The sequence below is a fragment of the Pristiophorus japonicus genome, chromosome 10, assembly GCF_044704955.1.
Source record: "Pristiophorus japonicus isolate sPriJap1 chromosome 10, sPriJap1.hap1, whole genome shotgun sequence".
Classification (NCBI taxonomy): Eukaryota; Metazoa; Chordata; class Chondrichthyes; family Pristiophoridae; genus Pristiophorus; species Pristiophorus japonicus.
This window is the reverse complement of record NC_091986.1, coordinates 90,810,677-90,838,044: the sequence shown is the minus strand read 5'-3', so window position 1 is coordinate 90,838,044 and position 27,368 is coordinate 90,810,677. Positions and strand designations below refer to the sequence as shown.

The 27,368-nt window shown below is 45.0% G+C and overlaps 2 protein-coding genes across 6 annotated transcripts in view; one reads left to right on the top strand and one right to left on the bottom strand.

The window, feature by feature from the left end:
* The window catches only part of ercc5 (excision repair cross-complementation group 5), a 287,038-nt gene that overhangs the window by 116,628 nt on the left and 143,042 nt on the right, over positions 1-27,368 (bottom strand). The window contains exon 11 of the mRNA XM_070891281.1: positions 19,312-19,495. Within this exon, the coding sequence (XP_070747382.1) occupies positions 19,312-19,495 (184 nt within the window). The remainder of the gene's footprint in view (positions 1-19,311; positions 19,496-27,368) is intronic.
* The window catches only part of LOC139275024 (homocysteine S-methyltransferase YbgG), an 85,244-nt gene that overhangs the window by 23,924 nt on the left and 33,952 nt on the right, over positions 1-27,368 (top strand). For 4 of the 5 annotated variants that reach the window (XR_011595658.1, XM_070891892.1, XM_070891891.1 and 1 more), the window contains exons 6-8: positions 13,926-14,087; positions 16,171-16,376; positions 20,618-20,694. Coding sequence is in view for 4 of the 5 variants with exons in the window: in XM_070891892.1 (XP_070747993.1) it covers positions 13,926-14,087; positions 16,171-16,376; positions 20,618-20,694 (445 nt within the window). In the remaining variant the exon portion in view is untranslated. The remainder of the gene's footprint in view (positions 1-13,925; positions 14,088-16,170; positions 16,377-20,617; positions 20,695-27,368) is intronic. The other variant, XM_070891893.1, reaches the window with a different exon arrangement.

The window sequence follows — 27,368 nt, the reverse complement described above, 5'->3', positions numbered from 1 at the left end:
TGAATAATTGGCTGAGATGTTATAGTCAGTTTAGTGGAATGTTTCTGAATAGGGCATTGTCATGAGTAGAGTTCCGCAAGTCTCTGTGTTGGGACCATTGGGAATCATCATTTTCCTTAATTATTTAGATGAGGATATAAATGCTACCATTCTTAAATTTGTAGATGACATGAAAATGTGAACATGGTGACTAATTTAGATGAAATCACTAGGTTTCAGACTGATCTAGATGAGGGATAAAGGACTATGTGTGTCGCAGATAAGAACATAACATAAGAACATAAGAATTAGGAGCAGGAATAGGCCATATGGCCCCTTGAGCCTGCTCCACCATTCATTAAGATTGTGGTTCATCTTCGACCTCAACTTCACTTTCCCGATTCCCATATTCCTTGATTCCCCTGGAGCCGAAAAATCAATCTCTCTCCATCTTGAATATACTCAATGACTGAGCATCCACAGCCCTTTGAGGTAGAGAATTACAAAGATTTACAACACTCTGAGTGAAGAAATTCCTCCTCATCTCAGTCTTAAAAGGCCAACCTCTTATCCCGAGACTATGCCCCCTAATTCTAGACTCTCCAGTCAGTGGAAACAATCTGTCAGTGTCTATCTTGTCAATTCCCCTCAGAATCTTATGTTTCAATGAGATCACCTCTTATTCTTCTAAACTCTCGAGTAAAGGCCCAATCTACTCAATCTCTTCTCATAGGACAACCCCCTCATCCCAGGAATCAATTTAGTGAACCTTCGTTGCACAGCCTCTAAGGCAAGTATATCCTTAGATAAGGAGACTAAAATTGTGCAGTACTCCAGGTGTGGTCTCACCAAGGCCCTGTATAATTGTAGCAAGACTTCCTTACTCTTGTACTCCAACCCCCTTGCAATAAAGGCAAACATGCCATTTGCCTTCCTAATTGCTTGCTGTATCTGCATGCTAACTCTTGTGTTTCTTGTACGAGGAAACCTAAATCTCTTTGAACACCAACATTTAAAAGTTCTCACCATTTTAAAAAATACTGTGTTTTTATTCTACCAAAGTGTATAACCTCACATTTCCCTACGTTATACTCCATCTGCCACCTTACTGCCCACTCACTTAACCTGTCTATATCTCTTTGCATCCTCTTTAGGTCCTCCTCACGGCTTACTTTCCCACTTAGCTTTGTATCATCAACGAGCTTAGATGCAGTCCACTCAGTCCCTTCATCTAAGTCATTAATATAGATTGTAAATAGCTGAGGCCTAAGCACTGACTCAGTCCCTTCATCTAAGTCATTAATATAGATTGTAAATAGCTGAGGCCTAAGCACTGATCATTGCTTCACCCCACTAGTTATACTCCTACATGGCAAGCGAGCCCCAGGTGGGCAGAGGAAACTTTTCAAGGACACCCTCAAAACCTCCTTGATAAAGTGCAACAGCCCTACCGGCACCTGGGAATGCCTGGCCCAAGATTGGCCAAAGTGGAGGAAGAGCATCTGGGAGGGTGCTGAGCACCTCGAGTCTCGTTGCCGAGAGCATGCAGAAACCAAGCGCAGACAGTGGAAGGAGCGTGCGGCAAACCAGACTCCCCACCCACCCTTTCCTTCAACAACTGTCTGTCTCACCTGTGACAGGGACTGCAATTCCTGTATTGGATTGTAAAGTCACCTGAGAACTCGCTTTTATAGTGGAAGCAAGTCTTCCTCAATTTCGAGGGACTGTCTGATGATGATGATCTACTCTGCTAGTTACATCCTTTAAAAAGCTCTAATAAATTTGTTATACTCCATTTCCCTTTCATAAAACCACGTTGAATCGGCCTAATCATATTATGATTTTCTAAGTGCCCTGTTACCACTTCCTTAATAATGAATTCTAGGATTTTCCTGACGACTGATATCAAGCTAACTGGCCTTTCTCTCTCCCTCCTTTCTTGAATAATGGGGTTACATTTGCTACCTTCCAATCCGCTGGGACCGTTCTATAGTCTAGGGAATTTTCGAAGATCACGACCAATGCATCCACTATCTCTGCAACCACCTCTTTTAGAATCCTAGGATGTAGGCCATCAGCTCCAGGGGATTTGGCAGCTTTGGCCATTAGTTTCTCAAGTACCTTTTCTCTAATGATATTAATTACTTTAAGTTTCTCATTAACCCCTTGGCTCCTCACTATTTTTGGTATGCTTTTTGGGTTAGACCTTTGGCACATCAGCGCCCATTTAGCACCCATATAAGTGCTGAGATTCAGGCTATCGCCCATTTTTGATGAAAAATGGAAACTAGCGCCTGTATGCCATTTATCGCTGATGCAACTTTCAGCATACAGGAATGAGCTGCATCGCCCGGCCTATTTTTTAAAAAATGTGACGTCATCCTCGTGCAAGGCTGAGAATACTGGTTATAATGGAAACTAGCGCCCGATTATCGCCCAGATGATTGATCGAGCGCTACTTTCGACGTTTGACCCATAATTCGGCCAAATGATCACTGGCCCAAAAAGACGCTGAAGGAAAGCTGCAATCACTTGACCTTAACTTGGCACCTCAGACGCCATTTTGTAACTTGGAGGATCTTTAATAAAAGGCTGCTTGAAGTGCTTGTCAGGAGAAGCAATTTGTGAGTGATTTTAAGGGCATTTTTGACTCTGGCCAATCATCTAATCACATTTGTATTTGTTGAGGACAAATTAAGGGCGTTTATAGTGATGTGGCCTGTAATTTCTCAACCAGTATTGATGACTAATATGCTGCAGAATAGAGATGGGAGAAGGTTTATTGAAGAGGTGGCAGACTGCTGAGGAGGAGGAAACGTTACACCAAACGCATTTACAGGGATAAGCGATCGTACCCGGACTTGTCCGATAACACGTGCGTTAGAAGGCTACGATTCCGAAAGGAGGTCATCGGTAAGATATGCCAGCTAATTAAGGGAGATCTGCAGCCTACCAGGACCACACTGCCCATTGAGGTTGTTACTGTGGCACTTTCCTTCTACGCATCTGGCTTCTTTCAAGCCTCAGCTGGCGACATTTGCTTTATCTCTCAGCACACCACACATTTCTGCATTCGACAGGTGACTGAAGCCCTTTATGCACACAGGATGGATTTTATAAACTTCCCTATGACCATGGAGGCACAGACTGAGAGGGCTTTGGGTTTTTCGAGAATAGTAAACTTCCCCAAGGTGCACGGAGCAATAGACTGTACGCACATCGCCCTGCGAGCACCTTTACAGGATGCAGAGGTGTTTTGGAACCAAAAGGGATTCCACTCCCTGAATGTGCAGCTCATTGTCGACCACAAGCAAATAATCAGGGCAGTAAATGCAAATTTTCCAGGGAGCAACCATGATGCGCACACTTTGCGTGAGAGCACTGTCTCTGACCTGTAAGAGTCAGCCACAAGGTCACGGTTGGATGCTGGGGGATAAAGGATATGGCCTTGCCAGCTGGCTCATGACCCCCCTGCGTAAGCCCCAGACAAGCCGAGAGACACTATAACGAAAGCCATATAGCTACACGCAATATCGTCGAAAATTGACAATTGGAGTTCTGAAGCAGCGCTTCAGATGCCTGGACCACTCGGGAGACAACCTATAATACCACCCTGAGCAGGTCGCTGAGTTTATTGCGATGTGCTGCATGTTGCATAACCTAGATATCAGGAGAGGACGACAATTGTTAGATGGGACCGCTGGTCCACCTCAGGAGAGGGGGGGCGGGGGGGGATGAGGACAATCAGCCTGGAGATGAACCCATGCCCTCCCGTCCCCCCCTCTCAACCACCACCACTAGAAAAGCCCCATGGTAGTTACACAGCTGCAAAACTCTTGCGTCAGCAGCTCATAAATGAACACTTTGCGTGAAGTTATATTGGTTACAGTTACAGTTGCATTATGTTTCATTCTTGCCTGGCCATGACCATTGTTTCCAACAATTGTGTTGATGTTTTACATTATGTTATTAGAAGACACTTCACAACAATTGTAAACTTAAATAAACATTTTTAATAATTTAACAATTTTAATTTTTTTAACAAACATATATAACCACTTCCCCAGCCCTCAACAGTGAACAAAATTTTTAACAGAACAATATAACACCTTCCACCATCCCCAACAGTGAACATTGAAAATTTTTTTTAATAACAGTAATATTCAGCCCGCCCCCCTCCTTACCTGCGGCCATGCTTCCCTCCTGTACCTTGACCCCCCCCCCGGTCGTAATCCCCCGTTTCCCACGTACTCCCCGAGTAATCGGACCAAAATGTCTTACAGCAGAGCACCTCAAGGGCGGGGGGTGTGACGTTGGCAGAATGACCTCAGTGACTGGAGGAGAATACATTTGCAAAGAAAGTTCTTCCTCCTGTCTCAAATCCGGCATGGTGGTCGGTGGTACGGTACCTAGGGTGCAGTGCCATATCCCGGAACTATCGCATGCCGCAAGGCATTGACCGATTCGGTCGTTCGCCCCATTGCCGCAACTATCTGCTCCATGCCCTCCGTTATTCTCTCAGACAGTGTGGCAATGTTGCCGGTGAACCCACTAAGCACCTGGAGGAGCTCTCGACCTATGTCAACGCTCACCCTTGTCAGTGACATCATGTCCTCATTGACATCTGCCCGTTGCAGCACATGCCTACCTCGCCAACTTAACCTCTGCGGTGTCGGCATGGGCACTGGATGCCTTGGAGTGGCCTGCTGCAAGCCGCTTGGCCCCGCTACTTCATCTGTTGAGGATGATGTCATCTGTGGTACCTGTGGCCACAAGTCAGACTCTGTTTCGTCTTCCTCCTCACTTTCGTGTTCATCACCTGTGGTACAGCTATTGGTGCAGGAACCTCCCTTTGTGCCTGAGGAGCTGGAAAACATAATTGAGGTTATTAGAAGACAAGGGGAGACATGAGAATGCTTGTGCTGCGCTGGCATATGTAAGAGGAGCAACACTACTGCAATAAATGTAAACGAGAGATGTTACATATGATTAATACGGGAGTACAGAAGAGTATAGAAACTGCATGCATAACATTACATCATTCATGTATTATAATGAAATGCCTTTAAATTACCACTGGTTTACCACTGCTTTACATATTACTCATGTGGCGCAACAATGGGATCTGCATCACCACGGGTGGCAGAACGATTATGGGTGCCCACTAATGTGGCACGTTCTTCTAGGTCCGTCAGAGGGTGCAGCTCAGCAGGCCCTCCTCCGGTCCGCCTCTGCTCAGCATGATTCTTAGATATCTTCCCCTGCAAAGGTGACAAGCGCATGGCATAAGCTAATTGACTAGGTACTATTACAGAAACACAACAGATATTGTAATCCACAATTAGTCACCCCACATGCTATTCATTGTTAACGTTAATGTTATATGCTAGTATGGTTTGTATCCACAATGGATGCATGGTTATAACTACGTTCAGAGAAAATATTTAATAAGATCGTGTTTATGAACTAATGCTTGACACCAAACACCTCACGTACAATCTCCAGGAAAAGCCCCATCCATGGGCCGTGCCATTCGGCGCTTGAGGGGAGGTAGGCGGTTTATTTGAATCGCTGGAGGTCCCCTGGGGAGGGGAAATCAGGACCGCTGGTGAGCTCGGCAGTGACTGGACTGTAATGGGAGGGGGTACCGTGTCCATGGGCTATGTGCGGAGATCTCCATGTAGCTGGAGCTAGTGTCCCAAGGCAGACAGTGAGCCAGGGCAGTTTTCCCCCAGTTCAGGCTGGGTCACTGTGTGAATGACAGCAGCCGGAGAGACTCTCACAGTTTGGGCAAAGCTGACCGGACCACTCAGTGCTCAATCGTGCCCCATCCACCAACGTAACCAAAACGAAGACAGTGCCCAAGTTAGAGTTGCTCACTGCACACAAGAATTCTCCTAAACTAAAGTGGTAGAAATGCCGAATGTTTATGGTCTGTCTGTTTCCAGTCATTCCTTTAAATAATAATTAATACTGCTGATTAAATGTAAGGCATCTCAGCAAAATTAGACATAAAGGTCGCAGGTCCCGACCCCCAGACCAAATCTTAGCAGGGAAGCTACCCAAGATTACCCAGCTTAATTACAATCCGGCAGATTTATATTCTAATTAATGAGTCAGTGTATCATTACATTTTAAAATGTAATAATTGAATACTTACTCTTGCCGATGCAACCAGACTGTTCCACCGCTTGCAGCACTGGTCTGCCTCACGCCTATCGTGGGCCACCGATGAGACTATAGCGGTGATATCACTCCATATTTTTTGATCTATGTTGTGGGGGTGTGGGGGGAGGTTTCCCACAACCACCCCGGGTTAATTGGCCCCACCGATTTCCGACCTCGCCCTTTTTGCCCTCCTTCACCCTGGCAGCTCCTGCTGCATACTACTATCGCTCGATTGGTTTGACATCTTTCACCCTCCACAGACTTATTTTCAGCTTCCTTCTCTCTCCCTCTCTTTCAGTCTTCTGAGCATGCGCAGATGACCCCTGAACTCCCGAATCGCGGAAAAAGTTCTTTGCTAAAAAAAAAAACGCGCATGCGCAGAACAACTGTTGGTAAGGACACCAGCCTTTCATGACTGAATACATCGCTAAGGCCCATTTCACATCGCTAAGGCTATTGCCCAAAGGAAAAAGGCGAAACTAGCGGTTTTTAAAATGGGTGATATTCCAACGATCATAGTGGAAAGTCTAGCCCAAGTGTCTTCCACTATGAAGACTGCTACAAAATATATGTTTAAAGTCTCTGCCATTTCCTTGTTCCCCAATATAATTTCTCCTGTCTCTGCCTTTTACGGGAGTAACACTTACTTTTACTACTCTCTCTTCCTTTTTACATACTTGTAGAAGCTCTTAGAATCTGCTTTTATATTTCTTGCTAATTTACATTCATTCTATTTTTCCCCTTTTTATCAATTTTCTTATCATCCTTTGCTGGTTTCTAAAGCTCTCCCAATCCTCAAGCTTACTACTATTCTTCGCCACTCTTTGAGCTATGCATTTAACTCTGATCTGCTTGTCCCTATGCTAATTTGCACATGGCTTAGATCGTCATGCAGAGATTATTACATTTTGAGGTTCTGCTTATTAATTAAAATCCTAGCTCCTCAAACTCCCTCAGAAAAACCTGATTTATAGTTCTGCCTATGTCGGTGCTTCCTACATACACCACGACAACTGGATTCTCCTCAAAGATATCCTTAACCCTGGTACCAGGCTGGCATCACAGCCTTCGGGACGCGTAGCTGCAGGGAACCGGATCTATCCCCCTGACTATACTGCCCCCTTCCACTACTACATTCCTTTTAACTTCCCCCACTTGAATGGTCTCCTGTACCACAGTGACATGGTCAGTTTGTTCCTCCTCACTGTAGTCCTTGTTCTCAACCATCGCTGTGTCTGCAGCTCAGACTCTAGCTGTGAGCCGAAGTTCCTCAAATTGCAGACACTTACCGCAGATGTGATTGTTTGAGATCACATTGCTCTCCACAGACTCCCACATGCTGCAGTTACGACACACCACCTGCTCTGCCATCTCTATATAACCTTATTTTATCTATTTTAATTGGTTCAAGTTTTTATTCAATCGATTATTTTTATTTTTAATTAGTTAATCTAGTTCAATTTATTAATTTAATAAATATGTCCTTTAATGTGGTCAAAAGAAATGCTGTGCATTTGGGGTTGGTAAACCCGAGGCATTTGAATACCTTGCAGGGGTATCCGTTAAGGATAACGGATCAAGAAAGAGACCTGTGGTACTTGAAAATCACTCATGAAAGGTGCACAAGTGAGGTGGCTATAAGGAAAGTAAGGTTTTAGTTTGTATAGCTGACACCATAAGTATAAAACAAAGAGTACTATCATTAGGTTATATAAGGTTTTGATGTGTCTACACTTGGAGTATTGTGTCCAGTTTGGGTCCCTACACACAGTGAAGAAACTTGAGGCTATGGAGCAGGTGGGGATTTGTGACCAGAACAATATTTTGCTTACATGCTCTTAGTCCTCAAGGTAGACTCCTAGAAATATGGCTCTTTACCTAAGAGGAACAAAGACATAGAGAGATATAATGGAGGTTTTAAAAATAATGAAGAGATTGAACTTGGCATGGTTGGATTGGTTATTTGAGATGGATGGGCCATGCACGTAAAATATGCAGGCAAAGCTTTAAGTTGGATGCCAGAAAGTGTTTCATTTTGCAGTGTCCTTCCCCTCTGGAACAGACTATCTAAACATGCAGTAGGTATGGATTTGCTATAGTCATTTAAAAGAGAATTTAGCAAATTCCTAAGCAAAAAAAAAAAGATTTCCAGCATAAAATATACATTGCTGTTAGTTGGCACTATGAGGAGTTATGGTCTGGAGCGATGATCTGAAGCTTTGCTTGAATGCCTTACAGTATTTTCCTGAATTGGTTATAGGTTTCTTTCTTTGCCTTTGTCAATAGATTATATATTGACAGATGTTAATATTGTTTGTGGTTGCACCGAGTCTGGATGGGGCTGGCTGGTTGGACCTACCTTTCGTTTCACATATTTGTGTGTGTGTGTTGGCACAATTTATGTAATGTAATTGTTTTTTGTAAACAATTTTAAAAAGGGTTTGTCAAATAATTTTCATGAGAATGGTACTCCTTTAAATTGAATTGCTTAAAAAAAGTGTCATGTAGTGATGACCTATTTAAGAATTTAATTTAAGCTCCTTGATAACTACGCTGTGTTGTATATTAAGGTATTATGCATTAATTGTCAGTCTGACTTGGATAGGTTAGGTGAGTGGGCAAATGCATGGCAGATGAAGTATAATGTGGATAAATGTGAGGTTATCCACTTTGGTGGTAAAAACAGAGAGACAGACTATTATCTGAATGGTGACAGATTAGGAAAAGGGAAGGTGCAACGAGACCTGGGTGTCATGGTACATCAGTCATTGAAGGTTGGCATGCAGGTACAGCAGGCGGTTAAGAAAGCAAATGGCATGTTGGCCTTCATAGCGAGGGGATTTGAATACAGGGGCAGGGAGGTGTTGCTACAGTTGTACAGGGCCTTGGTGAGGCCACACCTGGAGTATTGTGTACAGTTTTGGTCTCCTAACTTGAGGAAGGACATTCTTGCTATTGAGGGAGTGCAGCGAAGGTTCACCAGACTGATTCCCGGGATGGCGGGACTGACCTATCAAGAAAGATTGGATCAATTGGGCTTGTATTCACTGGAGTTCAGAAGAATGAGAGGGGACCTCATAGAAACGTTTAAAATTCTGACGGGTTTAGACAGGTTAGATGCAGAAAGAATGTTCCCAATGTTGGGGAAGTCCAGAACCAGGGGTCACAGTCTGAGGATAAGGGGTAAGCCATTTAGGACCGAGATGAGGAGAAACTTCTTCACCCAGAGAGTGGTGAACCTGTGGAATTCTCTACCACAGAAAGTAGTTGAGGCCAATTCACTAAATATATTCAAAAGGGAGTTAGATGAAGTCCTTACTACTCGGGGGATCAAGGGTTATGGCGAGAAAGCAGGAAGGGGGTACTGAAGTTTCATGTTCAGCCATGAACTCATTGAATGGCGGTGCAGGCTAGAAGGGCTGAATAGCCTGCTCCTGCACCTATTTTCTATGTTTCTATGTTTCTATGTTTACTCAGGCCATAGGATGGCTGGCATGAGAAATAAAAAATATCCCATTGATGCTTTTCTAAGGTTGGGGCACAGCTTTATCATCAGCTCACTATGTTGTACAATATCTGTGAATACATGTTGCAAACACTTGATTCATATGTCTGAAGTAGTAAAGTTCCAGGGTAAAGAGCACTGGTAGTATAACCATCTGCCAGTCTTGCATTGCACTTTACAGTTGCCAGTCTGAGACTGATACCTGTTGTGTAACTCATCTCTTTAACTCCTTAGAGGACTGATTCTTTTTTTTATTTGTTCTGGGATGTGGGTGTCATTGACAAGGCCAGCATTTATTGACCATCCCTAATTGCCCATAAGAATGTGGGGATGAGCCACTTTCTTGAACTGCTGCAGTCTTGTGCTGTTGGGAGAGATTTCCAGGATTTTGATCCTGCGACGATGAAGAAATGGCGACATATTTCCAAGTCAGGATAGTGTGTAATTTTGAGGGGAACTTGTAGGTGATGGTGCTCCCATGCACCTGCTGCCCTTGTCCTTCTAGGTGGTATGTTTTATGGGTCCTTGTGCATGAAACACAAATAGTATGCAGGTACAGCAAGTAATCAGGAAGACAAATGGAATGTTGGCCTTTATTGCAAGGGGGATAGAGTATAAAAGCAGGGAAGTCCTGCTACAACTGTACAGGGTATTGGTGAGACCACACCTACAGTACTACATACAGTTTTGGTCTCCTTATTTAAGGAGGGATATATTTGCATTGGAGGCAGTTCAAAGAAAGTTCACTAGGCTGATTCCTGAGATGAAGGGGTTGACTTGTGAAGAAAGGTTGAGCAGGTTGGGCCTATACTCATTGGAGTTTAGAATAATGAGAGGTGATCTTATTGAAACATATAAGATACTGAGCGGAACCCAAACTGAGCATCAGTGAGCAGGTTATTGGTGAGTAAGTGCCACTTGATAGCACTGTCGACAACACCTTCCATCACTTGCTGCTGATTGAGAGTAGACTGATGGGGACTCGACAAGGTAGATGCAGAGAGGATGTTTCCACTCGTGGGGGAATCTAGAACTAAGGGGCATAGCTTAAGAATAAGGGGTCGCCCATTTAGAACTGTGATGAGGAGAAATTTCTTCTGAGGGTCGTAAATCTGTGGAATTCTCTGCCCCAGAGAATAGTGGAGGCTGGGTCATTGAATGTATCCAAGGTGGAGATACAGATTTTTGAACAATAAGGGAGTGAAGGGTTATGGGGAGCAGGCAGGGAAGTGGAGCTGAGCCCAAGATCAGATCAGCCATGATCATTAAATGGTGGAGCAGGCTCAAGGGGCCAATCCTGATCCTATTTCTTATGTTCTTATGTATGTCACTGGTTTGGGAGCTGTTACCGAAGAAGCTTTGGCGAGTTGCTGCAGTGTATCGTATCGATGGTACACACTGCAGCCACAGTGCGCTAGTGGTGGATGCTTTGAATGTTGAAGGTGGTGGATGGGGTGCCAATCAAGCAGGCTGCTTTGTCCTGGATGGTGTCAAGCTTCTTGAGTGTTATTGGAGCTGCATTCATCCAGGCAAATGGAGAGTATTTCATCACTCTCATGACTTGTATCTTGTAGATGGTAGAATGGCTTTGAGGGGTCCGGAGGTTAGACACTCGCCGCAGAATACTCAGCCTCTGACCCGCTCTTGTTGCCACAGTTTTTATATGGCTGATCCAGTTAAGTTTCTGGTGAATGGTGACCCCCAGGATGTTGATGGTGGGGGATTCAGCGATGATAATGCCATTGAATAACAAGAGGAGGTGGTTAGACTTCTGATGTTGGAGATGGTCATTGCCTGGCATTTGTGTGGTGCGAATGTTACTTGCCACTTATCAGCCCAAGTCTGAATGTCATCCAAGCCTTGCTGCATGCGGGCATGGAATGCTTCATTTTCTGAGGAGTTGTAAATGGCACTGAACACTGTAATCATCAGCGAACATCCGCACTTCTGACCTTATGATGGAGGAAAGATCATTGATGAAGCAGCTGACTATGGTTGGGCCTAGGACACTGCCCTGAAGAACGCCTGCAGTGATGTCCTGTGGCTGGGATGATTGACCTCCAACCACCACACTCATCTTCCTTTGTGCTAAGTATGATTCCAGCTAGTGGAGAGTTTCCCCCTGATTTCCATTGACTTCAGTTTTACTAGGGCTCCTTGAAACTCGGTCAAATGTTGCTTTGATGTCAAGGGCAGTTACTCTTGCCTTACCCCAGAAATTCAGCTCTTTTGTCCATGTTTGGACCAAGGTTGTAATGAGGTTTGATGCAAAGTGGTCCTGGCGGAACCCAAACTGAGCATCAGTGATCAGGTTATTGGTAGCACTGTCGACAATACCTTCCATCACTTTGCTGATTGAGAGTAAATTGATGGGACAGTAATTGGCCGGATTGGATTTGTCCTACTTTTTGTGGACAGGACATACCTGGGCAGTTTTCCACATTGCCAGGCAGATGCCAGTGTTGTTGCTGTATTGGGACAGCTTGGCTAAAGGCGCAGCTAGTTCTGGAGCACAAGTCTTCAGCACGACAGCTGGGATGTTATCGGCACCCATAGCCTTTGCTGCATCCAATGCATTCAGTCGTTTCTTGATATCACGTAGCATGAATCTAATTGGCTTCTGTGATGGTGGGGACCTCAGCAGGAGGCCGATATGGATCATCCATTCGGCACTTTTGGCTGAAGGTGGTTGCAAAGACTTCAGCCTTAGCTTTTGCATTTGAGTGCTGGGCTCCGCCATCATTGAGGATGGGGATATTCATGGAGCCTCCTCCTCCCTTTAGTTATTTAATCGTCCTCCACCATTCACGACTAGATGTTGCAGGGCTGCAGAGCTTTGATCTGATCTGTTGGTTGTGGGATCGCTTAGTTCTGTTGATAACATGCTGCTTCCCCTGTTTACCATGCATGTAATCCTGTGTTGCAGCTTCACCAGGTTGGTACCTCATTTTTAGGTACGTCTGGTGCCACACCTGCCATGCTCTTCTGCACTCCTCATTGAACCAGTGTTGGCCCCCTGGCCTGATGGTAATGGTAGAGCAAGGGATAAGCCGGGCCATGAGGTTACAGATTGTGTTGGAATACAATTCTGCTGCTGATGGCCCACAGCGTTTCATGGATGCCCAGTTTTGAGCTGCTAGATGTGTTCTGAATCTATCCCACTTAGCACGGTGGTAGTGCTGCACAACACAACTTCAGTGTCAAGACGGGACGACTTCTGCACAAGGACTGCGTGGATCACTGCTACCAATGCTGTCATGGAGAGATGCACCTGCGACGGGTAGATTGGTGAGGATAAGGTCAGGTTGGTTTTTCACTTGTGTTGGTTCGCTCACCCCCTGCTGCAGGCCCAATCTGGCAGCTATGTCCTTCAGGACTCGACCAGCTCGGTCGGTTCAACGTCCATTACTCTTGATGATGAACATTACTCTTGATGATGGACATTGAAGTCCCCCACCTAGAAGTACATTCTGTGCCCTTGCTATCCTCACTGCTTCTTCCAAGTGGTGTTCAACATGGAGGAGTCATCAGCTGAGTGAGGGCGACAGGTGCTAATCAGCAGGAGGTTTCGTTGCCCTTCCTTGACCTGAAGCCCTGAGACATCATGGGGGTCAGGAATCAATGTTGACTCTCAGGGCCACTCCCTCCCGATTGTATAGCACTGTGCTGCCACCTTGGGTCGGTCTGTCCTGCTGGTGAGACAGGACATATGGTGATGGAGGAGTCTGGGGCATTGGCTGAAAGGTATGATTCTGTGAGTATGACTGTCAGGCTGTTGCTTGACTAGTCTCCCTAGTTGGACAGTTCTCCCAATTTTGGCACAAGTCCCCAGATGTTGGTGAGGAGAACTTTGCAGGGTGACTGAACTGGGTGTGCTGTTGTCGTGTGTAATGCTGGTTCCGAGGTCGATGCTGGGTGGTCAGTCGGTTTTAATTATTCTTATTGTTTCTTGTAGCGGTTTGTTACAACAGAGTGACGTGCTAGGCCATTTCAGAGAGCAGTTAAGAGTCAACCGCATTGCTGTGGGTCTGCAGTCACATATAGGCCAGACCAGGCAAGCACGGCAGATTTGCTTCCCGAAAGAACATTAGTGAACCAGATGGTGAACAATCTGGTAGTTTCACTTAAATTTACTTAATTCGCTTAAATCAGTTAAAATTGCAGCATAATTTTGTAACTGCTCACCCGTAACTTCATAGATGCTTAGTATTAAAATATGTTTATTTATGAAATGAATTTGAAATGCTGCATAATCCTTTTTGGGTTGTTGCAGGAGTTAAAGGCTTGGCATCGACCGCAGATGCAGTCTTTGATTACAGCAGGAGTGGATCTTATTGCTATGGAAACAATTCCCAGTCAGAAAGAAGGAGAAGCTCTGGTGGAACTTCTAAGAGAATTTCCTAACACTAAAGCCTGGCTGTCATTTTCCAGCAAGGTACTTGGACTTAGATTTGAATTATTAATGAAAGTCAGTTTTTATTGATTTCTAAAATCTGTAAAGGCTTAGCAACAAAATCTGACTTAGACTTCATGTGTTATGTCAAACCAGAAAGGGAAGAGGCTGAAAGAGATCTGGAAGTGCGAGGAGACTTAATGGTGACCACTTCTAGTCATTGCAAAACAGCAATTAGCAATTAACAAAGCAAACTGAATACTGAGCTGTATTGCCAAATCAGTAGAGTTATAATTCTGAGGCTGTCATGCTGAATCTGACCCCGAGTGTAAGAGAACTGATTATTGGGCCCTAAAATTCGCGAGTACCACCGTGAATTTTGCCGTCAATTCCCTCAGCAGCCTAGGATGCATCCCATCCACTCCAGGTGATTTATCTACTTTAAGTACAGCCAGCCTTTCGAATACCTTTTCTTCATCTCCACTACCTCCTCCTTCACTATGTCTATGGCAGCATTCTCTTCCTTGGAAGACAAATGCAAAGTACTAATTTAGTACCTCTGCCATACTTTCTGTCTCCATGCAGAATCAAAATTAAGGTGGTTGACTTACCACCACGTTCTCACTCCATATCCTAGGGTCTCCTGGATGCCTCATGAATCCATGTAAATACATAGAAACATAGAAAATAGGTGCAGGAGTAGGCCATTCGGTCCGTCGAGCCTGCACCACCATTCAGTAAGATCATGGCTGATCATTCACCTCAGTACCCCTTTCCTGCTTTCTCTCCATACCCCTGTTCTCTTTAGCCGTAAGGGCCATATGTAACACACTCTCTCGAATATATCCAATGAGCTGGCATCAACAACTCTTTGCGGTAGAGAATTCCACAGGTTAACAACTCTGAGTGAAGTTGTTTCTCCTCATCTCAGTCCTAAATGGCTTACCCCTTATCCTTAGACTATGTCCCCTGGTTCTGGACTTCCCCAACATCGGGAACATTCTTCCTGCATCCGACCTGTCCATTCCCATCAGAATTTTATATGTTTCTATGAGATCCCCTCTCATCCTTCTAAACACCAATGAACACAGGCCCAGTCGATCCAGTCTCTCCTCATATGTCAGTCCTGTCATCCCGGGAATCAGTCTGGTGAACCTTCGCTGCACTCCCTCAATAGCAAAAACGTCCTTCCTCAGATTAGGAAACCAAAACTGAACACAATATTCTAGGTGAGGCCTCACCAAGGCCCTGTGCAACTGCAGTAAGACCTCCCTGCACCTATACTCAATCCCCTAGCTATGAAGGCCAACATATCATTTGCCGATTTGCTGCCTTCACCGCCTGCAGTACCTGCATGCCAACTTTCAATGACTGATGTACCATGACACCCAGGTCTCATTGCACCTCCCCTTTTCCTAATCTGCCGCCATTCAGATAATATTCTGCCTTCGTGTTTTTGCCAACAAAATGGATAACCTCACATTTATCCACATTATACTGCATCTGCCATGTGTTTGCCCACTCACCTAACCTGTCCAAGTCACCCTGCAGCCTCTTAGCGTCCTCCTCACAGCTCACACTGCCACCCAGCTTAGTGTCATATATGACATACATACGACTCCAATGCAATTTTAATGGCCTATTGTACGGAATGAGTGCCGAGGATGCTCAACTCGGTAAAAGCTGGAGGACAAGACAAAGAGGCTTGGAAAGGAAGGAGTTATGTAGAGCCAGGAGAAGCAAGAGTTCTCTTCTGGGCTCCACAAGAATAATGTGGGTTGCTACTGCCTCGGGCTCCCACTGTCCACAATCGCAGGCTCTTCCTCCCTTTCTCCCCCCCCCCGAACTATCTTTCTGCCAGCTGGGTCGCCTCTGGGCCACCCAAGATTGTGCCAGCCTGGAGCCAGTGGGCTACAGCAAGATGTCCATTCAAAATGGACTGGGCATGTATCGAGTGACTGGCGACCATCCGATAATTAAAATACCCCCTTTAATTTCTTTATTGCTTCATGTGGAGTTTGCAATTTTAGAATTAGAACCACTGGGACTCTCAATATGGCTTGTTACAGCTTTATATTGCATTTATACACTAATTTTCTAATTTTTATTTCAAACTGTGTTGCAGGATGAGCAATGTATTTCCCATGGAGAGAAGTTTGATGACGCAGTGAAATTTGCAATTAAATCTGATCAGCTGGTGGCTATAGGATTAAACTGCTGCCCCCCTGATGTAGTTAGTCCACTCCTTGCTACTGCCAACAAAAGTATCGGTCCAGAAAGAGGATGGATCGTATATCCCAACAGTGGGGAAAGATGGACTCCTAATACAGGGTGCGTAATTTAAACCAACAATTATCGAACCATTTTAGTTGAAGTAAAATAACAATGCAAGTTCTCATCGATTTGTCGTTGGCTAACACAAATAATGGCCGGAATTTTTCCTGTCCCTAGCAATGGTTTTGGGGGCAGGTCAGCAATAAAAATCCGCCGAAATTGCCAGCACGTTGGGAACTTGCGGTCATCCTGCCGACGCGTTTAATTCAGTTGCATTTCCCAGCGCAGACCCGCTCAGCGGAGACGGGCGACATCATTGAAGTACTAAATGCTTGTTGAGACCCTCGAGACTTTTTAACAGTAGGTTTTGGCTCTGTTTTCTTCAGCATGGGATTCACACACTTCGGGAACCTCGGTTGAGAAGGGGAGGCGAAGGTTCAGTGCTCATTTTGCGAATTCATCAATTGGCAGCTGGGGAAAAACATAAATACGCCCACATTACACCTGATTACTTGGTTAATGGAATGGCTCTTGCTGACCCCATTTTGTGCAGAGATTTAGTTGTCAGCAGTTTGCAATTCATTTCTGCAATCTTGGAAGCCATTCTCACCAGATTGCTAGTCACTATCATAACATTGAAGGATTAGGCCTCTGATCTCCACTTTACCTGCAATCTAATATGTCGGCATGAGTGCCAGTTATGCTGTCTTATCTTGGACCTCAGAATCGGACCAAGATGAGCTCCAGCACCAACAACACTAGCCACACCAGCATAGGGCAGCAGCAGCAACCACAACAGCAGCCTTCTATTCAATGACCTGATATTCCACAGGAGAGGGGGTCAGCACAGGCTGCACAACACCGGAGGCGATACCCACAACACATGGTATTTAGGCAGAGGATGAACTTCCTATACATGACTGAGCAGCAATGCTTCGGGAGGCTCAGGCTATTGCACCAGGTCGTCAGACATTTGTAGCTTGGTGGAACAAGACCTGTTGCCCAGAGGACCTGGTGGAGATGCCTTACCAGTGTCTGTCAACGTCACCACTGCCCTTAACTGCTTCACCTCAGGCTCCTTGCAGGGATCTGCAGCAGGCATTTGCAGGATCTCGCAGTCGGCCGCTCACAGATACATCATCCAGGTGACCGATGCCCTGTTTGACAATTTAGCCAATTATGTCAACTTTGTCACTGATGAAACCAGTGTTATTGAGCGGGCGCTCGGCTTTGCGGTTCTGGTTGGCTTCCCTCAGGTGCAAAGGCATCATCAACTGCATACGTGTCCATCAAGGCATCCACTCCTCACCCAGCAGTGTTTGTGAACCGCAAGGGCTTCCACTCCCTCAATGTGCAGCTCGTCTGAAACTATAATAAGATATGCATATGTGTGCCAGATTCCATGGCAGCTTTCATGACGTGCTGCGCCAGTCCACCCTCCCTCAGCTCTTCGCACCTCCAAACAGAATTACCAGATGGCTGGTTGGAAATGAGAGCTATCCACTGAAGTTGTGGCTCATGACACCCTTGAGGAGGTCAAGTACTGAGGTCCAGGAGCATTCTAATGACAGCCACATGTGTCATAGAGCAAGCAGTAAGCATGCTGAAGATGCGCTTCAGATGCCTTGACAGATCTGGAGGAGCCCTTCAGTATGCACCAGCCAGGGTCTCCAGAATCAACGTTTGCTGCGCACTACATAACATAGTGCAGCAGCGAGGATTAGAGCTGCAGGAGGAGCAAGGCGAAGAGTGCGCAGCCTCTTCAAAGGAGGAGGAGGAACAGGTAGAAGTGGAGGAGGAACAGGTAGAAGTTGAGGAGGAGGAACATGAGGTTAAGATGGCACCAGCAGTGGTGCACATTCCTGCCCGGGTGGCTTGGGATGTCCAGAATAGCCTCATAATGGCCAGATTTACTTAACTTGCTCCAATACACCTGTATGGCTGCCATATGCTGTATTAAGTTCCCCCTTTCCCCTGCTCACAACACCATACTGCAAACTTTCAATGACCAATCCATTCCTCTCGCCCAAATCCCCATTGTTTGAGGTTAAGTAATGTCTCACCATTCATTCCAAGTGACAAGGTCACTTCCCAGGTAGCAGGCAAAAATGGACAGGACTGGAAACTGCTGCAAAGAAATAAATGTATCTGTCATAAATATAACTGAAACTTAGCACTAACATTTGTTTATATAGCCTTGCGCATCTAGGATTGTGATTGTTTTTCTTTTCCATGTGCTTATACAAGGTGCAACCTCTGTGGCTTCAGCAAAGGTAGAGGCAGCCTGCTCACTTCTCTGCTGCAACTGCTTAGACATTTTAGGGAGACATCGTCTGGGATTTGGAGCCTGTGAAGGCCCCGCCATAGATTGCTCCTCCTGCAACAGTGCAGGGGCAGACTTGACTATCGAGATCCGAGGAAGCATGTGAGGGTCTGACTGAGGGGGAGGCAACAGGAGAGAAGTGTGAGTGTTTTGAGAAGAGCCCCCACTTCCATGTTCCCTCTCAACATCATCTCTCTCATGGGCCACCTGCACTTTCCTGCTAGCAAGGAGCTGGAGAGCACCTTGCTGCACAGCAGTGGGGCGATGAACGCCCAAGTCTACGTTAGTATCCCTCCTTGAGATGAGGTGTATGAGCGTCTGCTATCTGTTGGTCCATAGCAAGCACATTCTCATGTGACTGGCACATTTACTGCTCCATGTAGGTGGCTACCCTTTCCATGGAAGAGCACATCGTCGCTATCGCCTGCGAGATGGTGGCGCTCATGTTGGAGATGGACTTCTCCATTCTCTGCAAATTTGCAGACATCACGGCTGCAAAAGCTGCCAGAGCCACATGCAATTGTTGCTGCCCCTCCAAGATCACCCTCTTTCTCGATGGCCCCCGAGGTTCAGTATCTGCATGCAGCTCAGCAGAGCTTGGAGCATCCTGCCCTTTCCAGCGAGGTGTATCCACTGCTGTCCCTGTCAACACCATCTGCTCTTGCTCACTTGTGATATGTGAGAAAACAGGTGACAACACTACTCTATCTTCCACAGAACCCACTGAAGTGTGCATATCTGTGCTGGTGCTGGGTGGGCTTTGGTCTGCTGACAGTGCACCCTCAAAGGCTGGAGCTTCCTCTGAGGGGTCATCATCCTCCTCTGGCTGGACAGTAGGGGAGGTCACTTGAACCTGTGGGAGAGTAAAGGGATGAATTAGAAGTGTTACAATAAGAAAAGGCAATGTTACCATTCTCCGCATGATGACATTTCACCGGCTGCTGATATCAGTCACCATATGAGTGACTGACTGCTATATGCCATGTGACTGTGAGATTTAATTTTGTCACCAGGTTGCTGGGACATCCCCTTTCGCCATCTCCCACCACCAGCAGCTCTGCAACTCCAGAGATCTCAAGAGCCTCCTCCTCTGCTGGAATCAATTGACTGAATACTGGATTCTTTGCTTCTCCCTATTGTTGTAGGCTTTCTTCTCCTGTAAAGAGGGAAAGAGAACTTTGAGTGAGAGTGATGGAATGAATGTAAGGAATGAATGGGTTACATCTGTAGAGGGTGACCATGAGGGAGTGGCATGACATTACTAAATGGCGGCCTTCTGTGGCGTTACTTGCTATGATTGAATTAGGATTAGGGTGCGTGTCAGTGGTCGTTAGTCAGATGGGGATGTGAGTCAGCACAGAGACAGAGAGGGATGGGTGGACCTGCAAGGTAGGTTGGAGTGAGGAATGAAGTGCAGAAGTAGGCTTGGGAAGCCATTGCACTCACCTTTCCTGACCTCATTAGATCACTAAATATTTTCCGGCACTGGATTCACGTCCTCCAGATCACATCCCAGATGATGACCCCCTCTGCGACCTCTCTCCCTTCCCTTTGATTGGTTGGGCAAGCCCACATAATCCCATGCGAACTGCATGCACCCTGGGATATGTGTGCCTCTACGCAAGCCTATGTGTAGATGCCCATGAGCCCAAGTGTCTGAACCTCTGGAACTATTAGGTAAGTTCGTAGATATTTTGCAGGTCGGGGGCATCCGTCCACGGGAAGTCTCTGACCGCAAATTCAGCCCCATGATTAAGATAAAAATATTGATTCTTTTTTACAAGATGCATTGTTGTATTATTTTCATGTAACTTTCTCTATATTTGGAAGAGGGTGACTAATAATTTGGGGAAATGGTGTACTATGAAACCCACACGGAAAATCACTTTCTACAGTTTTGTCTATGCTATCTAATTTCTATGTTACATATTAATGTATTTCTTAATGGTGTATTTCCAATACCTTATTTTCCCAGCTGGGGAAACAAGCCAATCAATAGGCAACTTGCAAAATTTGCATTGGAATGGCAAGAACTTGGTGCTAAATGGATTGGTAAGTATTTAGAACTTGAGTTATATGGCTATGATCAAGGAGACATTGACAAAAACAAATGAATGTTTTGTGTCTTTACTGATCTTAATTAAGCAAATTCCCAGAGAAGATTTTTAATTCAAGATCAATGGATGCCTTTAAGATGAGAAGGGGGATTGAGAATTGTAGAGATATTAATATCATTGCTTATTCTGGTTGGGAAGGAACTTGGTCCAGTTCGGTAGGACTGTCCTTGCATGGTTCAATTCCTACCAGTCTGAGTGTAGGCAGTGTATCTCCAGCAACGACTTCTCTTCCTTATCTTCCTGCTGCCCCTCTGCAATACTCATCTGCAGGCACAAGGTTAGCTTTCAAATGTACCCTGATTATACAAAGCTCCACCTCTCTACAAATCTCTCAAACCCTTAAACTTAAAGACGTGCTTATTTGCACTGTGAAAATGGCCGTCTTGCTCCACCCTTTGTCTATGATTGGTCCCCTTGGCGGATAAGCCACACCCTGAAGTTTCACTGGAATGTGTAACTGGAACTGCCCATCCCAAGTCTCACTGACTTTGCAAATTGTAACACTATCCACTTTGACTTCCGAGATCAGAGCTCCCCAGAGGACAGCAAGGGCCAGCCGAAGTGCTTACCCCAGCGCAAGTGCATCCCCCTGCTCCCAGCCCCACCATAGATGGGGCATTGTGTACGGATTGTTAACAAGCTTATTGGGTATCAAAGTGAATAGTGACAGTGTCGTGACTTCTGGATATCATTCAATCCAACGATGTCCCTTGTAGGGGGTTGGAACAACATGATCCATGTCCCCCCAAGTCTGTCTCTTCCCCCCCCCCCCCCCAGTCTATCTCCTTCAACCCCCCACCTCCCCGCCAGTCTGTCTCCCGCCCCACCCCCCCCAGTCTCTCTCTCTTTCACTCTCTCTCTCTCTCTCTCGCCCCACACCCCCAGTCTCTCTCTCGCCCCACACTCCCAGTCTCTCTCTCTCTCTCTCTCTCTCGCCCACACCCCCAGTCTCTCTCTCTCTCTCGCGATATCGGGCCCATGCCTTCCGCGCTCAGACTCAGGACCGCTGCTATCAGCGAGGGAGGATGTCGGTGAGGGTGTGTTTCGGGGCCTAGCGAGTCCTGGAGGGGGGAGGAAGAGAGTCGTCGAGTTGGGCCCTAGTGAGTCCTGGAGGTGGGGAAAGAGAGTCTGCGGTGGAGAATCATCTGAGCGAGTCGGGGCCTAGCGAGGGCGAGTCCTCAAGGAATCAGCGGTGGAAGAGAGTCGGGGTTTCAGCCGAGTCTCAGACCTCAGGTCCTGCTTCTTGGCAGCACGTGCATGGAATGATTCGGGGCCCGGGAGGGGATGGGGGTGAAGCCTGACGGGGCAGGGCTTGTCGCCTGTCGGTCAAAAAAAGTGCAGTACAGGCAGTGTGGGGCGGCGGGGCCAGATAACCTTTCCAGTGCACGGAAAATCTGTACGTTCCATTTCTGTTGCCTGCTCTCGTATTTGTTTTTTCTTCCCATGCCCACCTTTTTGCACATTATCGCCTGTGGAAAAGCTGAAAATATATTTTTAGCCCCATATGTGGCCATTTGCTTTTAAGTAACCACTTGCCTTTAAATGTTGTCTGTAGCTCTTTAACAGTAACAAGAACAACTTGCATTTATATAGCATCTTTTATGTAGAAAAGTCCCCCAGAAGTGTAATCGGACAAAAATAGACATCGAGCCAATTTGGAGATATTAGATAGAGCGACCAAAAGCTTGATCCAAAAAAGGTGGGTTTTAAAGGAGAAGATGGAGGTTGAGAGGCGGAGGGGTTTGAGGACTGTTCTCCCCTTCCTTTTTGGTGAGTTCTCAGCACAGCATACAATATGGACCATGCATGGGTAATTAGGGCCAAACACGGGATAGCAAACACAAAGCCTTGGCCTGTTAATTCTTTTTAAGCTATTGGAATTATTCCTATGCAATTCAAAAAAAAATGACAGGTCATCAAATCAACCAGAAAGTTTGTATACATTTGAAATAGTCTGTTTGGCTCCCTCTCAAAGAATACCACCTCCCAATGTTCCTGGGGTTACCCCTCCACTGATTTCAAATCAGGAGACCCTTGGCAAAACTGCCAGACACCACATACCCTGTTCCCACATCGACAGACTTTTTTCTTCCCAAATACTCCTATATCTCAACTGCCCCAGTGCTTGCAAACCCTGGAATCCACTACTCCGATACCTGGAAACATCCTCCAAACTGCTCCCACACATACAGGCCAACCCCCCACTTCTCAGAATTCTCGCAGACTCTGCGACTACCCAAATATTTGCAAACTCCTGGACCGTCTTTCCAAATAACCCCAGATGCCAGGAACTCCCTCCCATTTTTTCCATATGTTTCAGTCTCCTTCAATGCTTGCACATTCAGTGACTCTCCTCCTCTCACTTCTACCAAATGTAAAAAAACAGTTCTGCCAAATCCTATTATTGCTCCCCTAATATTCCGACACCTCATTATTTAAAAATGTCAGAAGCACTTCCAACCTGCTGCACTCCTAATTCTAACAAGCTCCACAGTGATATTAAACCCAGACCACTCCCAGTGTTGCCAGATTCCACTAGCTCCACCCCACCTGCTCCCCAGTGCTGCCACACATCTAGTATCTTTCCTGCAACCTGGTACATCTTCCTACTATATTCCTATTGATCCTTTACTTTCAAACCGGTAAGAGAAAAAAATGAGTACATAACTAAAATAATCTATTATGATCAAGATTACTGATTTATATTGCAATGGAAAAATGTGTAGAATTGTAAAATTCAATCCAAAAATCCAAGAATAACTTTTAATAAAATTTCAATTTAATATATTCGCTGTAATTCAGTGTCCTTGTAATATTGCATTGTATATTGCATCTCACGACTGTTATCAAATATTGGCCCTGAAATTCCGCTCGGAGGCTTCTTTCGGACAAATGCCTCCGACCGGAGAATTTTAACGAAATTACCTGGGGGTCCCAGAGGAGCGTGCGATTCCAGTGGGGAGGATGGGTGCGCAGAGTGCGCTCCCATCCTCAACGTTCGGACGCAGAAGGTGCAGTCATGTGTGACTGCACAACCAATCAGATACTGTATTCCACAGCTTTCTCCTTAATAGCAATGAGAACTCTGTATCCGAGTTCTCATTGCTATTAATGAGAAAAAAAACCCAAACACACTAAACAGCATAATAAAAAATAAAAAACACAATTAAAATTAATTGAAATTAAAGTTATTAATGTCTTACAAAAAATATATATTCCGATTTATTAAAAAAAAAAGTTTTTTTAATTATGGTTTAAAATAAACTTACCGTAGTAGGCAGGGTTTTTTAACAATAAAATGTTTTTTTTTTTATTTTATTATTTTTTTGTGTGTTTTAAAACTCTTATGCCTGTAAAAGTAAGCTATGCGCCTGCTTTTTTTTTTATCAGGCGCAAGAGTTTTCCGGACATTTGCTGGGCAAGATATGGGTAAATACCGCAATCTTACCCATGCAAATGCCCTCGCTCCCGAGATGCGGCGGATCTGTCAAGCTGGAACATTGTGCGCTGAAAACCGGCTTTTGTGATGCCTTCCCGGGTCCATAGGCACTCAGTACGGACCCGGGGAGGCTGGGATTTCTGGGCCATTATATTCTCAAACTGACTATAAGCAACTCCACTGGAGATTGCTAGTATATAAATAGTTGTAGTCATCCCAAGATCAACTTCTGAGGTATCCTGCTCATAACTTCTTTTGCACTTGGAAAATCCCCATATTTTGCTACTATTTGTTTTCTGTTTTAAAATCATTTATCAATCCAACACCATAATCAGTGTTTTTTGAACCTTGTCAAAGGCCTTTTGAAAATCTCAGTACATCACTTGTATTTGCCTGGTTCACACGGTCAGTAATCTCTTTGAAAAGCTCCAGTAGGTTAGTTCAACTTAACCAACTTTCTTGAATCCATGCTGATTGTAACTTCGGGAAATGTTATGGTTTTCCAATGTTTTCTACATTGTATCTCTGAAAATCATTCCAACAGATGTCTTACTGGTTGGTAATTTCTAGCATGTCTCTTGACCTTTTTTTAAATGATGTGAGCTACTTTCTATTCCTTGGGAATCTCTTCCAGAATTTAGAAAACGTCATTTATAACTCCATAAATTTTCCTTTAACACTTTAGTTTGGACCAAGTCTTTTTATCTATTTTATAGCCGTACTTATCATCATTTGCACTGTCCAGCTCCTCCACTGCCATCCTAGAAATTGGTATTTAACTTGCATAGCTTTCCTTCATGTTCTAGAATAAAGATAAATGTACTGGATAACTCTCTATCTTGGTTCGCACTTTCCTGCTATTTTTATATGGACAAATATTTTAGACTTTGCTGAGTATATAATTTAAAAATCCCATGTTATTTCCGTTGTATTCATTTCTCTCGGCTTCTCATTACATTTACCACTTGTTTTTCTTATATTTTTTAATTCATTCATGGGATAGGGGCATCACTGGCAAGGTCAGCATTTATTGGCCATCCCTAATTGCTCGAGAAGGTGGTGGTGAGCTGCCGCCTTAAACCGCTGCAGTCAGTGTGGTGAAGGTACTCCCACACTGCTGTTAGGGAGGGAGTTCCAGGAATTTGACATGGCGACGATGAAGGAACGGGGATATACTTCCAAATTAGGATGGTGTTTTTGGAGGGGAACTTGGAGGTGGTGGTGTTCCCATGCATCTGTTGCCCTGGTCCTTCGAGGTGGTAGAGGTCGCGGGTTTGGGAAGCCTTGGTGAGTTCTGCAATGCATCCTGTAGATGGTACACACTGCAGCCACGGTGCGCTGGTGATGGAGGGAGTGAATGTTTAAGGTGGTGGATGGGGTGCCAATCAAATGGTCTGCTTTGTTCTGGATGGTGTCGAGCTTCTTGAGTGTTGGAGCTACACACATCCAGGCAAGTGGAGAGTATTCCATGACATGCCATGACTTGTGCCTTGTAGATCGTGGAAAGGCTTTGGGGAGTCAGGAGGTGAGACACTCGCCGCAGGATACCCAGCCTCTGACCTGCTCTTGTAGCCACAGTATTTATGTGGCTGATCTAGTTAAGTTTCTGGTCAATGGTGACCCCCAGGATGTTGATGGTGGGGAATTCGGCGATGGTAATGCTGTTGAATGTCAAGGGCAGTGGTTAGGCTCTGGCTTGTGTTTTAATTTTCTCGAATAAATTTCAATTATAACCCTACCGACATTTCCTCAAATACTTTCTAATATTCAGGGGTATTTGAGAATCCGGAAGGACAGACAGAAAGGAAAAAGAGTTGGGTAGCTCTGTTGATAAAGGATGGAATCACTGCAATAATGAGAAACAATATTGGCTCAAATGATCAGGATGTTGAACCAGTTTGGGTAGAGATCAGGAATAATAAGGGGGAAAAGTCACTGGTGGGCGTAGTCTATCGGCCCCCTAACAGTAGCAACTCTGTTGGTCGGAGTATAAACCAGCAAATAGTGGGGGCTTGTAAAAAAGGAACAGCAATAATCATGGGTGATTTTAACCTCTATATTGATTGGACAAATCAAATTGGTCAGGGTAGCCTTGAGAAAGAGTACATAGAGTGCATAAGGGATGGGTTCCTTGAGCAGTATGTAACGGAACAACCAGAGGGCAGGCTATCTTGGATCTGGTCCTTAGATCTGTAATGAGACAGGATTAATAAGCAATCTCCTAGTAAAGGATCCCCTTGAAATGAGTGTTCATAGTATGGTTGAATTTCAAATTCAGATGGAGGGTGAGAAAGTTGGATCTCAAACCAGCATACTAAGCTTAAATAAAGGAGACTACAAAGGTAAGGGCAGAGTTGGCTAAAGTGGACTGGGAAAATAGATTAAAGTGTAGGATGGTTGATGAACAGTGGCATACATTTAAAGAGAGATTTCACAACTCTCAAGAAAAGTATATTCCAGTGAGGAGGAAAAGGTGTAAAAGAAAAGATAGCCATCCGTGGCTAACTAAAGAAATAAAGGACGGTATCAAATTAAAACAAAGGCATACAAAGTGGCGAAAACTAGTGGGAGGACTGAAGACTGGGAAGCTTTTAAAAGCCAGCAAAGAATAACTCAAATGATTAAGAAAGGGAAGATAGACTATGAAAGTAAACTAGCACGAAATATAAAAACAGATAGCAAGAGTTTCTATAGGTATATAAAAAGGAAAAGAGTGGCTAAAGTAAATGTTGGTCCCTTAGAGGATGAGACCGGGGAAATTAGAAATGGGGAACATGGCGATGGCAGAAACTTGGAACAAATATTTTGCATCAGTCTTTACAGTAGTGGACACTAAAAATATCCCAACAGTGGATAGTCAAGGGGCTATTGGGGGGGGAGGAACACAATCACAATCACTAAGGAGGTGGTACTCAGTAAGATAATGGGACTAAAGGTGGATAATTCCCCTGGACCTGATGGCTTGCATCTTAGAGTCTTAAGAAAAGTAGCGGCAGGGATAGTTAATGCATTGGTTGTAATTTACCAAAATTCCCTGGATTCTGGGGAGGTCCCAGCAGATTGGAAAACTGCAAATGTAACGTCTCTATTTAAAAAAGGAGGCAGACAAAATGCAGGAAACTATAGATCAGTTAGCCTAACATCTGTGGTTGGGAAAATGTTGGAGTCCA